The sequence below is a fragment of the Trichoderma harzianum genome (genome assembly GCF_003025095.1).
Source record: "Trichoderma harzianum CBS 226.95 unplaced genomic scaffold M431scaffold_14, whole genome shotgun sequence".
Classification (NCBI taxonomy): Eukaryota; Fungi; Ascomycota; class Sordariomycetes; order Hypocreales; family Hypocreaceae; genus Trichoderma; species Trichoderma harzianum.
The window spans coordinates 468503-482979 of NW_020209262.1; the positions used below are offsets into that span (position 1 = coordinate 468503).

Below are 14477 nucleotides of genomic sequence, written 5' to 3' on the forward strand. Positions count from 1 at the left end.
TGTTTGCGGTTACGCTATTCCCAGTGTGTGTGCGCCTCATCTTTGCTTTTTTTTTTTTGTTCTCGCTCTTCCATGTTTCTTTTTTTCTCTTTCCCACCCCCGCCCGCTGATTGTCTCTCATTGTGACCCCCCTCCAGTAATTTTTTGATGTAATGTGCGTTCTGGTGCGGTCCGAGTACACGCAGCGCAAGTACCCTGTTGAGCAGGTCGCACAAGCACAGGCGTGCAAAGGCAGGCAATTGGACCTGTGGATCTTGTACTCGGGGGGGGGGTCCCAGTCCCATACTGTACGAGGCACTGCCGTGTCGGATCATGCAACCTGACATGTCATATGCAGAGCCGTTTACGGCACATCCACCTGCAGCCGTTGCACGACCGCTTTCGACTGCGTGCAGCTCGAGCTCGGTACCTCGCCGAGTGATGGCAGAGTGCTGGGCAGGCTGGGTACCCGTACCTTGTCGTCGTCTCCTTTGTCTTGTTTGTGACGCTTGAGCACAATTTCTTGTGCAACCTGGTGCCCTTGTCCAGTCCAGCATGGTGAGTAAGTGACACGACTGCTACAGTAGCTGTTCCGTCTCAGTCAATCAATCAATCAAACCATGTCGTGCTAGCTAGCTATTTGACCATTCAACCTCCATCCAAGAGCTGTCCTGCAGAGTCATTCTCGTCCACATGGTTTCCTCCTGTGCCTGTCCCTCCCCATGGCGGGCATTAGCTTCTGCCCAGGAAGCCCACCGCGGCGGCAACTCTGGCAGCACCATGACCTATTTTCATCGCCACCGGCATAATCACGTTTCTGCCATGCGACCCTCCCACAGCGGGCGAACACCGTCATCGCACACTTGTGGGTGAAGCCTCGCCTCGATCATGTACTCATACATACACGAGTATTTATATATATATATATTGTATATTAGGCAGTGTATTTATATAAATCAGACGTATCTTACTCTGGTGCGAGAGGCGTGCGTCTTTACCATCGAAGTGTGTCTGGGTCCGTCCTGACTGCGCCAACCTGCGAGATAGGCGCGCCAACAGCAGCAGTTGGACGGGCTTCGTGAACAAGAATGCAAGATGCCGTACTGTACGCCAGACACCATCACCACCACCCCATGCTTGCTTGCAATTCAAGTTGTACTCAATATTCCCGCTAGCCCTGGCCTGGCCTGGCCTGGCCTGGCCACACTCCATCTCTGTATCCTGCTTGCTAGGCCTGATCGACGGTGCGGCCGGCTTTGCTCACAGGACCTTGAAACTTTTCCCGGCCGGGCCATATCGTGCATGTGGGCAAGGCAAAAAACATCCATGGGCTGCGTTTTGTTTCCTAGAAGCGTAAACAGTACGAGCGGCGCATGCAAGCTAGCACAATTTTACCGTGCATAGGCCTGGCAATAAAGCCACGGCATAGCAGTCATTGATGCAGGACATTGATGGTCGAGCTTCAACCGGTAAAAGATTGGATCCCCTTGTTCCCCAACATTGTGTATCTCATGCGCATCCCCGGTGGGAAGAGAGACAATGATCAACCTGACCACAAGCAAGAACAGGCACCGGGATAGACGGGAAGCGGCGAGGTGGGCTCCGAAATTAGGTGGGATTGTCCTGTACTGTAACAAATTTTTTGAGACTCAGATTTGATGGCTCTCCGGGAAGCGAGCCGCTTTGCTCCCTGGTCCCGTGCAGAGGGATAAGAAGTGGTTCTCGATGTTTTAAAGAAACAAGTTCTACTGTAAGTCGGTCAGCGTGACATCCATTACCTCGCAGCCACTGGGGCACGTTCAAGCACCGGCCCCGTTCCCGGGCCGTTAGACTTCTTAGACATGCGGTTCTGGGTTGATACATTGAATGCATGAGCCGCATATCAGAATGGAAAAGAGAGGGAAAAAACAAGGAACAGGCATGCTTGTTGCTGCATGGCTGTGGATATTGGTTAAGTGAGAGGGCGAGTGTCTGTGAGTATTATTCCGTAGACTTTAAAGACTGTAAAACGAACTGCCTCTGCTTTAAGACAAGGGCAGCACTTAGCAGTCAAGCACTGCTACTATTGTAAGAGTTATATTGAAGTCCAGTGCTAACAGTGCTAAACTTGACTAAATCTCTTGGCCTCTCGACGCTACTTGTGCTCTATAATTAGTAGGTGCAGTAGAGCATCTGTCTACTTGTATTCTTCTTCACATTCGAGCCTTGGAGACCACGAGGCTCTCGTACTGCTCTTTTCAATACCGAGTGCATAGCCCTAGGATGTCACAGTCATTGATTGTCAACCTGCCTTTCTGTAAACCCTTGCGAAACGATTGCGGTGCCGAGGTTGCTCCTCGTGGCGGCTGCCTTTGAACCCTCGCCTCTCCTCTTTGGGAAACTCTTTCGGAGTCCAGATGCAAAGAAGAGAAGAGAAATTTCTTCAATGGCCCGGTCCGAGTTTCTTGCTGGGCATTATTGTCCCCATTTTGACAGATGCTATGCCCATGCCCATGCTATCCCATGCCCTGCCCTGCCCTGCCCTGTCCTTCGGCATCGGATGAGCGTCAGCAACCCGATTGAGTACGTCGGCCGAGATCATCTCGCGCCTCTGACCAGATCGCATGCTGCTGCCTTACAGTAACTGCTACTGTACCGAGTTTAATACCTGCACAAGCACGGGCAAATACAACCACCACCACTTCGATAAAAGCCGAAGTCTCATACATCCATCCATACTGTACATACAGTAGGCATCTTTCTCGCACTCCCCCCATGTCCTTGGGGAGCCCACTAGCATGCAGCCCCCTCGAGCCTATCAGCGTCGCCCGGCTGCACGAGGCCGTGGCCCGCGAACCCCTTCCCAGAGGTCACTCACTCACCCCCCCTTGCCTGGACTGCGACTCTCGACTCTTCTTGGGGCGTTTCGTGTCTTTGTGTGTCAAGTTCAGTTGTTGGCCGGATCACAGCCGTGCGGTTCGCGGATCGGCCTGTCCAGCCTGTCTGTGCTGGCGCACAAGATTGCCAGTGCGTTTCTGTTTCGTTCGAGGCGCAACGAGGCAGGTAGACGGACTACTGCTGCAGCACCAAATGAATACTTGCACAGGTTGTATTGGCCGCACGTTATCACCGACCTTGGGCCCGTCGACGGAGTATTACTTGTCCTGTCTTGTTCCTGTTGGCGGTAGCAATGCTTCGTATTCACCACCTAATACACGCCCGTCTTGACAGTCCTTTCTCGACTATTGATTGACATGAGCACCCCCAAAAGGCCAATAGAACCACACACATTCTATTTCGCAAGAACAGGTTTAAACGGATCGGAGCGTCTGAGTAAGCTGCGGCCGCCCTTGCCACCGCCGATTGGCCTGTTCGTTAAGCCCCAAAAAACCCGAGGGCAAGGTTTCGGTGTCGATACCAAGGCCACGGTACGGATACTCGCCTCTCTCTCTCTTTGGCTCTCAGCTGAGCATTCCAGCCGGCTTGCAACAGCCCGCCAGACGACTCGTGCATCCGCTCGCCACTCGGCTGATTGGGAAAGGCAGCAGATCCGGTGACCAGTACGCTGGTACGGTGGACGGAACCAACAGCAAAACGTTTTTCGCGTAGCCCTGGGGCTGGCGGGGGGGGGCCCTTTGTTTGTGTCCAATTTCGTCAGTGCTGGCGAAAGGGCAACTTGCACTACAGTACAGTGGATGGGCATTGACGAGTGGCACGATGCTTTGCCGCTCCGATGAGCCCTGGCCAATAATGGATCGGGTGCCCAAAGCTTCTTGGTTGCTTGTTGTTGGTCGTTGGAAACGTTTTGATAGTAGGCCCAAACACTGTACGAGCCATGTTTGAAGCCTATGCTTGACCTTGAGGTATTCAACGCGACCAGCGCTAGCGGTGTCACCGAGTTCAGCAACGTGTACGAGTGCATGTAGTCTATGTGATGATGCGACGACGCTCGTTGGAAGCGCCTTGCACGGGCCTCTTCAAGGGGCGTCAGGTTTTGCATCTCGTTGAATCTGCCACGAACATGTTTCCCTATGGGTACAGTTATATCGTCACTGGCAGCCTTGCCTTGTCAAAGTACGAGTAAGTCTGCGCTCCGCATTTCGTCCGTCCCAATGCAGGTTCGTGACCCGCAGATCGTCTCAATGGCATTTCTGTCAAAGTTCAAAGCGGGCATCTCCCATGTTTGCGGGTGACGAAATGGCCGCGGAGAAAGGCGCTTGTTCTTGTTCCGCCGTGGATTAATCACTGCAGTCATCATTCCTCCTCCCAGCACTAGAAGTTGGTAAATGCAGATCTGTGAACACTAGCCGCAACTCTAACCTCAGCTCGGGGCGCCCATTTTTCCCTTGAAGCATCGAGCCACTCAACTCAAAAAAGAAACGCTGGACACTGGATACTGAGCTTCTAGCCGCCCTTGGCCCAGTTCGCCCATCCACGTGGGAAAGGAGAGCAGACAGAATTGACGGCGCACCGGGCAGTGACATTCTGGTCAAAGACCGCCACTCTTTTTACGCATGTCTCAGAAATGGTGTCGCTCAGAGGGTTTTTACAAGTTTCCGAACCCCCCCTTACATTGGGCCTTGTCATTTCGGGGCCCGGCGCGAGTGGCTGGATTGACAAGGCTTTTTGTTGGCTCTTTGTGTTCTGGCCAAAACGCCTTTTGATTTGAATCCTTCGTTCGGGTCCCTGATGGGCCTGGCCTGGGTAGCTTCGAGCGAGAGCCGTTGAGCTAGACTGAGGCGCCGATGTGTCACTGCCAAGCCAAATTTCGTCTCTCCAAGAGTCCTTCAAGAGCACATGCTTTGTTCTACAGCAATCGGGCGGGCACACATGGGGAAATGTCTCGACAATTGGAAAGCAAACCATCAGACAGTCCGTCTACTGGGAAGTACTAGCTAGCTAGAATTATCTCGGGGCAGGCCTTGGTTGACCAACTACTACTAGACTGAGACATGGCATACTCCATACTCATATGAGTGCGTCCTCGTCCCAAGCTTCGTGAGAGCGCTACGGTAGCAAGTACGAGTAAGAACAGCCGGGCTGGCACGGCATCATGCCTATTGCTGCAGAGCACAGGTAGCACAAGCTATTCTGCAGCCGTTATCTATCTATCGGAATCTCGACTCCCCCAGCTTTGTCGCCTCGTACAAGCAAGGCGGATATCGAGAGGGGGTGTGTTCAAGTCCATGTTCACGTTCAAGAACAAGAACAGGCCGGAACCTGCCTCCCACCGCCTTGGCCAACTGGCCATTCATTCTCCCTGCCCTCATGTCTCTCGTCTCTGAGCATTGGACACAAACAACTCCGATAATCGTTTGCCCCCTCCCCTCTTTTTGTCTCTCATTCATGTCTGACCACATGCGTTTATTTGCAGCCCTACATGTGAACAGCTATGTGGAATGTTTGCCTTTCTCTCTCTCTTTTCCCCTTCGCCCTATGAATGAGCACATGAGCCGTTGCAGACTAAGAACCCTTTTGCTTCGTCTAATTTTGGGGGAGGTGTTGGGTTGCACGTCGTGTCTCTCCGGGAAAAAAAGCAATTTGCTTTTAGGGGCTTTCTTTTTTGGTCTGATCGGCAGGGTGAGTCGCTCTGGCATACCTGTGCAACGGATGGCGCTGCAGTTCTTATCGTGAGATTGGTGTTGGATCGATGATTATCGTAGGTATGCTGTAGATGGGTTATCAGATTCAGATGACTGTTTGTTTTTACATCATCAGGTAGATTGTGCCGAGGATCTCCTGGTAGATGGAGAATGGGCGAACATGTGTAATGGTGTTTATCTGCCTGTTTGCCTTGCTAGCCCGTGAAAGTGGGCAGGCGTGAAAGCTGTTTGGAGGGCCACTTTGTTTGGATGAGAGAGTCTGTCCTTGTGAGACCTTGTCTCTTCCTGTAGAAGTGATGGTAGGATACGATTCTACCCCAGACGGTGTGAAGAAGAAGAAACAAGAATTGCGGGCTTGTCTTTGCGACGGGATCGCGGATGCTATCATAGCCGAGTACATTGTCTCAATTTCCACCTTGGCGACGATGGTCATCTGTCTATCGCCACGTCACATTGTTGTATAAACCAATTCTCCAATGTTTCGAGAGTGAGCATCACTGAGTAAACTCGAACTACTCCGTAATTCATTTCCAAGATTCAGTGCGAAACCTCGTCTCTCCTCCCTGCATCCGGAACGACAGCCACCGTCTAAGACAAGCGGCTCCAGGATCAAGGATTTCTCATGGTTAATATTAGATTACAGTACTCCGTATGTATTTCCTTTTTTTTCCTTTCAATTGTCGTTGCCTGGAGGAAATAAAGGCGTTGGTGACGGGACGTGCAGATGACAGATTATTGAACCAACAGGGTAGTACTAAGGTAGGGGACCCAACGGGAGGATGTGGAAGGGGGGTTTGTTGATGTTTTTTTTTTTTTTTGAAGAACTTTGTACAGAGATTACTACTTTTTGTGTTTATGTATGTATGGTTACATTGGAGGATTGATTGTTGGGAGTAAGGGGGGGTGAGTGGTGAGAGGATTTGAGATTACGGGGTGCAGGGTATCTTTTTGACAAATAACTCATTGAGCGCGACGAATTTGATGTTGAGATAGATGCTTGCTCAATTCACTTCGCTGGAACGCCTTTTCAGCACCCTAATTTAGCCATTCAACATCTCATAACGCAATAATACTAAGTACCAGACGATCATACGGAGTAGTTGTAGTAGTAGATAATAAATATATAACCATGGTAGCAGCTACTAGATAATGTAGATGTAGTAGCTGTTACTAGATAAATGTAAATATAGTCATTCACGCAATCACAAAGATCCCCAAGAGGCATCATTAAACCAACACAAGTCAAAATTCGCGCTGTGTTAACTATGTAATAATAATGACCACCAGCTCCTCCCATTCATGTGAAAGAACCCCTATAACGCAAATGAAAGAAAAGCATACTACCATAACCGACTTTTTGTTTTTTTCGAGCCTGTACAATATTGACCGCACCATGCCTTGTCTGCTCCCGCCTTATCCACCCAATCCCGTCTTCGTTTCACACGTCCTTAACCGTAAGAAGAATCAAGAAGCTGAAATGCTGCCTGGCAAACGAAGGACGACGAGAAACTCCGCTCTTCGAGCATTGGAAGATGAAGCGGTGCCTAATTCACGTCTTTCTGCAACATCATCTTCCTGTCCTCCATTCAGACGCCTCTCTTGTCCATACTCGTCTTGGCTCTCAACTTCCATTATGCTTGCATCATCTGGAATATTAATCCCGACCACGCTTACATCATCTGGGACATCGATCTCAATTACACTCGCGTCGTCTCCGATATCAACCTCCACGACGCTTACGTTGTCGTCTTGATCCTTATTCTCGACCTCGGTTGAATCGTCGGAACTAATCTCGATTACGTTGTTGCGCATAGATATGGAGTCATCCGGGCTTGACAGCCTCCCGTAGCCTCCGGAAGATATTCCACAAGCAGGGGAGGACTGCGATGCGGCGGAAATGGAATCCTGGTTGGATCGCTTCGTCTAGTAAGCGATCGCTCTCTCTAGCTGATAGACCGCGGTTCTAGCACGTTCCCGCACGTCAAGGTCTCTATCATTGTGCTTCAGAAATTCCATCCTGTTATAGAACCCTAGTTTCTTTAGTTCTGCCGCCCTCATAGACCAGGCCTCGCCGCCACCGCCCTCGCCCTCGTCATCGTGACCTGTTAGGTTGATGATCAGGTGGCAGACGGCAACGCGTACTTCCTTGTCTCTGTTGCTGATTTGTTGACAGAGGAGCTTGAGCAAGTCTGTTTGCCTAACAACTAGCTGCCGATGTTGATTTGTGCTGGCAGCTATATGAACTAGGATATAAATGACTGGAATGATGATTTTGGCATGCGGGTGGATGAGTCTAGTCTCCTGCCCCGGCGTTGCAGTCCGTCGAGAGAAGGGATGGAGTACTTTGGCTCGTAGCTTTGAAGATAGTATATCAAAGAGGCGATCCTGTCCAATAGTGCTGAACAAGTAGTCAATCATCTCGGTGGTGTCATAAGGTGACTCCGCAGAGGCGCCTACTCCGAGCCCAACCAGGTTTCTGATGAGCTCTAAGCCTTGTTCTTGAACAGCCACTTCATCGCTCCGGGATCTCCTGAAAGAATTGAGCTCAGATTCACGTATGCCGGCGAGCTTGTCTTCAGCCTGACGCAGCTTGGTCGACCTCGAAGCATCTAGCTTCTGCATGTTGCCGTTCGCCGCAAACGTCCACCGCACCTGCTCATCAGACGGCGTCGAATCCATATCCTCATCGACATCGTCGCCCGGTGAGTGGATGGGCTGCGTGTTATACGCCGCAGAATCTTGGCCGTCGTCGTAAATGAGTTGCACCAACCACTCAGGCTCAAGCTGTTCCAAACAAGATCGCTTCAGGTCAGGGCTGACGGCGATTACAAAGTGCTTTAGGGCCCATAGGGCGTTGAGCCGCAGAGCGGGATTGTCAGAGTGAGCATGCTCGCAAAGTATCTTCATGACACCGTTTTCGGCCAGGAGCTGATGGCTGTTAGCTTTGCAATATTTCTTTTCTGATAGATGTGACAAACCTCGCGGACCGGACTGGCCTCTAAGACCAGGTTGCAAATAGCAGCTGTGGCTGCAATCTGGACATCAATATCTGGGTGCTTTAAGAATTTGAAGACGGGCATGGCGACGGAGTGATCAACCAAAGTCGTGCGTAGTATGCTAATGGATCGCGAAAGCATCCTGATAACATGGCAGGCCGCGACGATGACTGATAATGGATTGGCACCGTACGCTGATGAGACGCTGGGCTGCGCTTCAGGTTCTCCACTAGGCTTATCCTTGAGTCGATCCTTAATCTGTCTGGGCCGCTTGGGATACTCGTTGAGTGACTCCATCACATAAGGAATAAAGTCTTCATCGACCAAAGCTTTCCTGTAATCTTCCTTCCCAGAAGCGACAGCCCCGATGGCTTTCAGTGTTGATTCCCTGAGCCGCACACGATGAGAGAGAAGGGGGTCTTGACCAGCCTGGCCTAGTTGTGACGTTGAAGGACCTTCTTCCTCCATATCGGTATCCGGTTGCGGAGACCAGTATTTGGCTGCCTCTAGGATGGATACAGACCGATAGGCACGCCTCAGAAGCTTGGTCAAGGTCTTGACAGCACCACAATCGTAAGCAGCTTTTTGGAGCTGTTCGCTGTCAGTGATGAGGCGGGCCAACGTAGCTGGTGTCCTTTCCAAAATGAGATGCTGGGTTTCATCAAACGAGGTCTGCGACTCAGCATCATCTTTGTCATTCTTGGCAATCAAATCAATCAGCAGTGGCACTATGAGCATGCCAAGGCTAGTTTCTCTCCATCCTTTGCGCCCTAAGCCAGCTTTGAAGAGGGATGTGACCAAGGTGGCTGCCATGAGTCTCCCATAGCCGCTAAGAGTCCTGGCTTGCACAATCAACCAGGGAATAAAAGGACTCTCAATTTCCTCGGATGAGCTGCTGTCCAAGCTCGATTCCAGGGCAGCAGGAGAGACAAATCTGGGCCCAGGTGTTTGGCTGGGAGTTCGTGATTCTGGGTGGTCTGGTGTGTTGGCGGAAGAGTGGTGGTGGGAGTGTGGGGGGCTCCGAGTAACAGAGAAGGGAGGAGGCAACAAATAGTCCATGGCTGTCTGGTTCGGTGTTTTGGAGCCACCCAAGCTGTTGGCCTCGAATACGATGGAAGGGAAGACGGCGAGAATGGCGGGGGAGTTGATAAGTCGAATCGCCCTGTACTTTGAATCTCCGAGAATGGCCACCACGGCCCCGAGAATGGGGCCAATCTGGGTTCCATGGGGAGCTTCTTTGGGGAATGCCTCATATAGGCCATCGCTATAAGCTTGCGCCTCAGCTCCCGGCACAACATGACCCTGACTGACGGCAAAGCTGGCCAAGCGAGAAGCGAGCATGTCCAAAACGCCAGAGTGTAGCAGAGCCTGCTGATGCCGTTCATCCCTGCAAATGCGAGATATCAAGCTGGCGGCAAGCTCCACCTGGGTCTGCTGCAAGTAACTCGATGATGTGGTAGCAAGTATGAGACATAAGGACTCGAGGTGAAGCGGCGATGTAAATATCGTGTCAGCAAGAGCTAGGATATCGAGTGGGGATGACGGAGATGCCAGAGCGGCCGCGTTCGCAATGCCAGTGACGGCCTTAAGAGCGGCAACGACGATTTGCGGCGCGTTGGCATTGGGAGATGTGCATGCGAGAATCGCCGGAAGAGCTCGGGAGGCGTGGACGGACGGTAAGAAAGGAGGGCCACCTGCATTGATAGTATCACAAGTCAGCATCACTCCTTCAGGCGCAGGAAACAACAAATGAACAGCATAGCTTTGAATGCATACCCTTGGCGAAGCTTGTGATGATCTGCAAGGCTTGCAGCCTGACGTTGTCTTCGTCTGACAGGGGCCGCTGTCCCATTGCCTGTGGCCTAGCATCCTTGGTTGTAGCATTCGCCTTGGTGGCAGATCGAGCCGACGTCAGCGTCCTGACGACGGGCTCCAGCACGCCCTGGCTGACCCATGTCTCCTTCTTCTGGTGGTGCCCAACTATCTCGTTTTTGAGAGCCCGTAGCGCTGCCGACTGCTCGGGGCACGTTTTGGCGTTGCGCAGCTGAGTCAAGATCGGGGAGGTTTGGGGGCGCGCCATGGAGATGGGAGTGCCGGATACGCAAACGGTACTTGGTGTTGGTGGGATGTAGCGGAGAAAGCCGAGGGAAGCGTGCTGGGATCTTGCCCTGTCGATTAGTGGGATCGAGCCAAGATTGCCTGCTGATTTATATGCTCAGAGCACCGCATCAATATTCACAACAGAGAGCAACGACGAGGCAATCGATTGTAGGGCGAAGAATTCGGAAAAGCTCCGACAAGTGCGGCTGACGGAGCTGCGCAGCCTCGTAAGGCGGAGGAACAACAGCTTGAGCGAAACCGGGATTAAGCAAAGGCGTAGCAACGGTGCGCCCGATTGAAGAATTAATTGGAGAGTCTGAGGAGCAGAATGAGAGGATGAAGATAGCAATAGAGACACAAATGCGTAAACAAGCTTGCGATATCAATTCATGGATTATGTCAAAGTAAATGGACAGGCTTGGTGTCTTGCAGTCTGACGAGATGTCACGCCAAAGCAAGTCCGACGCCGTGGCACGTGCACCTTATCTTATCGGATGTACCAATGCTTTGTACTCCGGACTGCATTCAGAGTATCACGAACCACGACATTTTTTTGGAACTGCATACCAAGTATTCAGCGCCCCAACTTTGCTTATCACCATAGCTATAGCAGCAGATACTAAAAGAATTGGATATTTGCTATTCAAGTAAATGCTTATAGTAGTAAATAAACGGCTTTCTTTCACATCCTGGTTCGATAATGCCCAAACTCCATGCACACTGGTATAGATGTACCTACCTATGTAAAGTGCATGCAGCCAAAGAAAACAGATGGTATTCTCATTCAATTGTGTAGATAAAGAACCTCCAATCCTCACAAAGATGAAGGAGAGCACAATCTTAGAGGATTCTCGACAGATGATGGTTGGAACAACACAGCACGTTTTGAGAATGCATCAGTTAAAATACTTTGGCTGGCCCTTTGACTCTTGCTGACCACTCGTGACCAACAGCAGATTTCCTCTTATAACAAAGCAACCCCGCCTGGTAAAGCTGCGTCTTTAACGTCTCCACAAAAAGACGAGAACGGCATCGATCGTGACCAATTAGTGGATATGAAGAAAGCGGAGGACGAAGCGTGAAAAAGGCGAGAGAAAAATTCTAGAAAGATTTGGTTTGATGGGGCATTTCCTTTGGCACGGTAGAATTTGCCATCTACCAGCCCGCTGTGGATTGATCACCTTCGGAGCGTTTACCGATATTGTCAAACGCTCGTGGCTACTGACTAAGGTGTCAAGATCCGTGGAGTCGCTTTATACCGTGGACCATATAACCATTCAGTTGAATCGGTAATCTTCCGTAAATAAGGTACACCGACGCAAGGAACAAGTTACGTCATTCCGGCCATAAGTGACATGGCAATGACCCAATACCTTAGTTCTAGGTAGTAGTACAAGCATCTGTTCATGTACCTCTGTGGGTTACCAGCACTCGTCCCAAATGCTTCATTGTCAAGAGATCTTTTATATAAAATATGGAAGCCACCATAGAGCATCACTCGGCCAACTGCCTAACTCTATTAACAGTGAACCAATCCTACCTCCAGCCTCGCAGGTGTTTGTGCGGCCCGTCAGCCTCCTCTGAGCCTAGGCGGAAAATCACTGGCAAGCCTGAGCCTGATTGGGCAAGACACCAAAGCAGGACCCCGGATCATCCGCTCCGATAGCCGGCATCACGGTCCGAGTTTTTGTCCTCTTGACGCATTTCGTGCTCACCCAGATGCAGATTTTTGTGCGAGATATTCCCGCTTTTCGCCTTTTGACGCCAGCCCCCATCGTTAGCGGTTTGGGGGTTGAAAATGATGTGCTTCAATCTCCGTAGTGGCGCCGCAGGATTTTGCATAGCAGCGGCAGAGTGGCGGTGCTGCTCCGAAAGAGACCATCTCAGTCATGCTTCTTGTACCCCGTACCTCACGATAGTGGCATCCATTGTTCCCCATCCAAGTGCTGCTTCCAACGCCATATCCAGCACACCACTAGCCACAACAGTCTGTAGTCTAGCAATAGGGCAAAAGAGCTTTCCCCCCTGCTAGTACTGTAATACGTGCTACTTACCACAAATCAGAAATGAAAACTCCGGCTGATGTTAGACATGTCTGAAATGAGTGCCAGTCTTGGTCGCGGGCCAAGGTGGCTAGCGAATCACCGGGCTTCATCTCGCCACGAGCTCGCAACAACGGATGCTCATTGAACCACGCCTGCAGCAGGCATACGACAACTCATCAACTCGGTGTCCGTTTCATCAGATGTTTGCTTTGCCGGCGCGGTCTGGGGTTCAGTCTGGGGTATTGTGATCAGATGTACTCCGTAACGGAGCTTTATGTGCAAGCAGCCATCGTGATGGAGTCCAAGTCCACTTGTGATGAAACGGAGCGCCTTCCGACCAAGTGGACTTTGACCAAGCGGGACGGGACAAGAGTCAGGTCAAAGAGACGGTCAAGAAGAGGCTTTCTTTTTGCGTATCTACAGTAATTCTTGATACCTACATCTAATTTGTAACTGCAGCTAATGGACCCTGACTTTTTTACTGCCACGGGTTTACTTACACCAAGCGTTGCGGCCCTCTCAAAATGTTTTCAGGGCCTTGTCGATCACTATCAGAACAACAGCACAAGGCGAAGAAACGCCATTTCCGGACAGCAACTGAGTGTCCTCTGGGGGGGGGTTTTTTTTTTCGCGCCCCAGCCCCACTTGGAGCCGGAGGTACTTGTACCTGTGAGGGTCTTGGCCCAGGATACGCCAGATGCTACTGGCAATGGCTCAGTTGTGCGGACATGACCGATTAGGTCAATACCTTCGTGGTATTGCATGATCCATCTTGGCTTACTTTATTTAGCTTTGGGACTTGTAAATAGCAAGAAAAAAAAAGAGGGACATTGTTGGCAACGTTTTTCTCTCGCGGTGCCTCATCTTCTCCTCGTTCCAACTCAAACACTGACTGATGAGCCACTTACCTGCCATGTCTCTGTAAGCCAGCCACGGAAGAGTGGCGCTTGTACCTGGACTTTGACCAACCACTGCTGCGATTGTCAGGTACAAGGAGTCCCGCCAAGCTGCTGCGGAGAGTGCAGGTTCCTGATGATGGGGATCCGTCTCACTGCTGCTCAATCTGCTGTACAAGTACCAACGGACACACTGCAGCGTTGAAGAGGCAATACCTCGCAGCCAAGTACCACCACTTACAGCAGTTGTCTGCCAGCTGTTTACTTGGATTTTTCTCTTTTCCCTCATCCGCTACCACGAGCAGCATCCGCCGTTGCTTGGCAATCAAGCCAGCCTCATTATCATTAGAAGCGACAGCGAAGAGAAAGTTAAAAAGCAGCAACAACAGCATACATCAGCCAATCAGCCTACAACAGACCAGATTGACTGACCGACGGCACTGCATTCATCCCATCTCTGACGCTCTCACCTTTTCCCCCAACCCACCAAGTACCGATACCTCCACGCAACACAAACGCCGCTAACCCCCCTCCGTCTCCTCGCGTCCGTCCCGCCGATTCGAATCCTTGGTCTGGCTGACCATTTTAGACCTTGTGGCTCTGATAAACGTGGTTTGCCGGTCCTCGGTGAGCATTTCGGGTTCGCTCCAAAGCAAGGACAAGATCTGGTTGTTCCACGTTTTTCGAGATATTGTCTCACTGCATCGCCAGAAGGTAGCGCCTACCGCCGGCTGTTCCGACTTGGGACGGCTGATGGACATTTGATAACCGGCCGGCGTCTTTTTTCTTCTTGTCCTGTCCTGTCCTTTCCATCGCCTCTCGCAAACCTCAGCAATTGGCTTGTCCGGTCTCGCCTCCTCCACCTCGCTCGCGAAGAGG

General features: G+C 51.2%; 7 protein-coding genes across 7 annotated transcripts; 2 read left to right on the forward strand and 5 right to left on the reverse strand.

The window, feature by feature from the left end:
* The first annotated feature begins 604 nt into the window (after positions 1-604).
* On the forward strand, positions 605-963 carry M431DRAFT_253797 (hypothetical protein). The gene has a single exon (XM_024913808.1). It carries the CDS (start codon positions 673-675, stop codon positions 850-852), a length of 180 nt encoding a protein of 59 aa, XP_024770144.1. The 5' UTR covers positions 605-672; the 3' UTR covers positions 853-963.
* Positions 964-3198: 2235 nt separating this feature from the next.
* Positions 3199-4160, reverse strand: M431DRAFT_253801 (hypothetical protein). The gene has a single exon (XM_024913810.1). The coding sequence runs from the start codon at positions 3956-3958 to the stop codon at positions 3251-3253; it is 708 nt and encodes a 235-aa protein (XP_024770145.1). The 5' UTR covers positions 3959-4160; the 3' UTR covers positions 3199-3250.
* M431DRAFT_512035 (hypothetical protein) lies at positions 4161-4887 on the reverse strand. Its single transcript, XM_024919778.1, has one exon. The coding sequence runs from the start codon at positions 4822-4824 to the stop codon at positions 4363-4365; it is 462 nt and encodes a 153-aa protein (XP_024770146.1). The 5' UTR covers positions 4825-4887; the 3' UTR covers positions 4161-4362.
* A 2597-nt stretch (positions 4888-7484) lies between these two features.
* M431DRAFT_95456 (hypothetical protein) lies at positions 7485-10637 on the reverse strand (the record flags this gene model as incomplete). The annotated part of the gene is made up of 3 exons (XM_024924704.1): positions 7485-8489; positions 8540-10251; positions 10334-10637. 3 exons carry the CDS (start codon positions 10635-10637, stop codon positions 7485-7487), a joined length of 3021 nt encoding a protein of 1006 aa, XP_024770147.1.
* Positions 10638-11685: 1048 nt separating this feature from the next.
* M431DRAFT_253896 (hypothetical protein) lies at positions 11686-12001 on the forward strand. Its single transcript, XM_024913811.1, has one exon. The coding sequence runs from the start codon at positions 11777-11779 to the stop codon at positions 11948-11950; it is 174 nt and encodes a 57-aa protein (XP_024770148.1). The 5' UTR covers positions 11686-11776; the 3' UTR covers positions 11951-12001.
* A 1460-nt stretch (positions 12002-13461) lies between these two features.
* M431DRAFT_253910 (hypothetical protein) lies at positions 13462-14230 on the reverse strand. The gene has a single exon (XM_024913812.1). It carries the CDS (start codon positions 13885-13887, stop codon positions 13489-13491), a length of 399 nt encoding a protein of 132 aa, XP_024770149.1. The 5' UTR covers positions 13888-14230; the 3' UTR covers positions 13462-13488.
* M431DRAFT_95156 (hypothetical protein) lies at positions 14120-14359 on the reverse strand (the record flags this gene model as incomplete). The annotated part of the gene is made up of 1 exon (XM_024924667.1): positions 14120-14359. One exon carries the CDS (start codon positions 14357-14359, stop codon positions 14120-14122), a length of 240 nt encoding a protein of 79 aa, XP_024770150.1.
* Between the last annotated feature and the right edge of the window lie 118 nt (positions 14360-14477).

What these genes read in the sequence shown, in the direction of transcription:
- M431DRAFT_253910 (XM_024913812.1), bottom strand. Translation starts at nt 13,887, where the DNA reads ATGAGGGAAAAGAGAAAAATCCAAGTAAACAGCTGGCAGACAACTGCT.
- M431DRAFT_253801 (XM_024913810.1), bottom strand. Translation starts at nt 3,958, where the DNA reads ATGCAAAACCTGACGCCCCTTGAAGAGGCCCGTGCAAGGCGCTTCCAA.
- M431DRAFT_253896 (XM_024913811.1), top strand. Translation starts at nt 11,777, where the DNA reads ATGGGGCATTTCCTTTGGCACGGTAGAATTTGCCATCTACCAGCCCGC.
- M431DRAFT_512035 (XM_024919778.1), bottom strand. Translation starts at nt 4,824, where the DNA reads ATGGTTTGCTTTCCAATTGTCGAGACATTTCCCCATGTGTGCCCGCCC.
- M431DRAFT_253797 (XM_024913808.1), top strand. Translation starts at nt 673, where the DNA reads ATGGTTTCCTCCTGTGCCTGTCCCTCCCCATGGCGGGCATTAGCTTCT.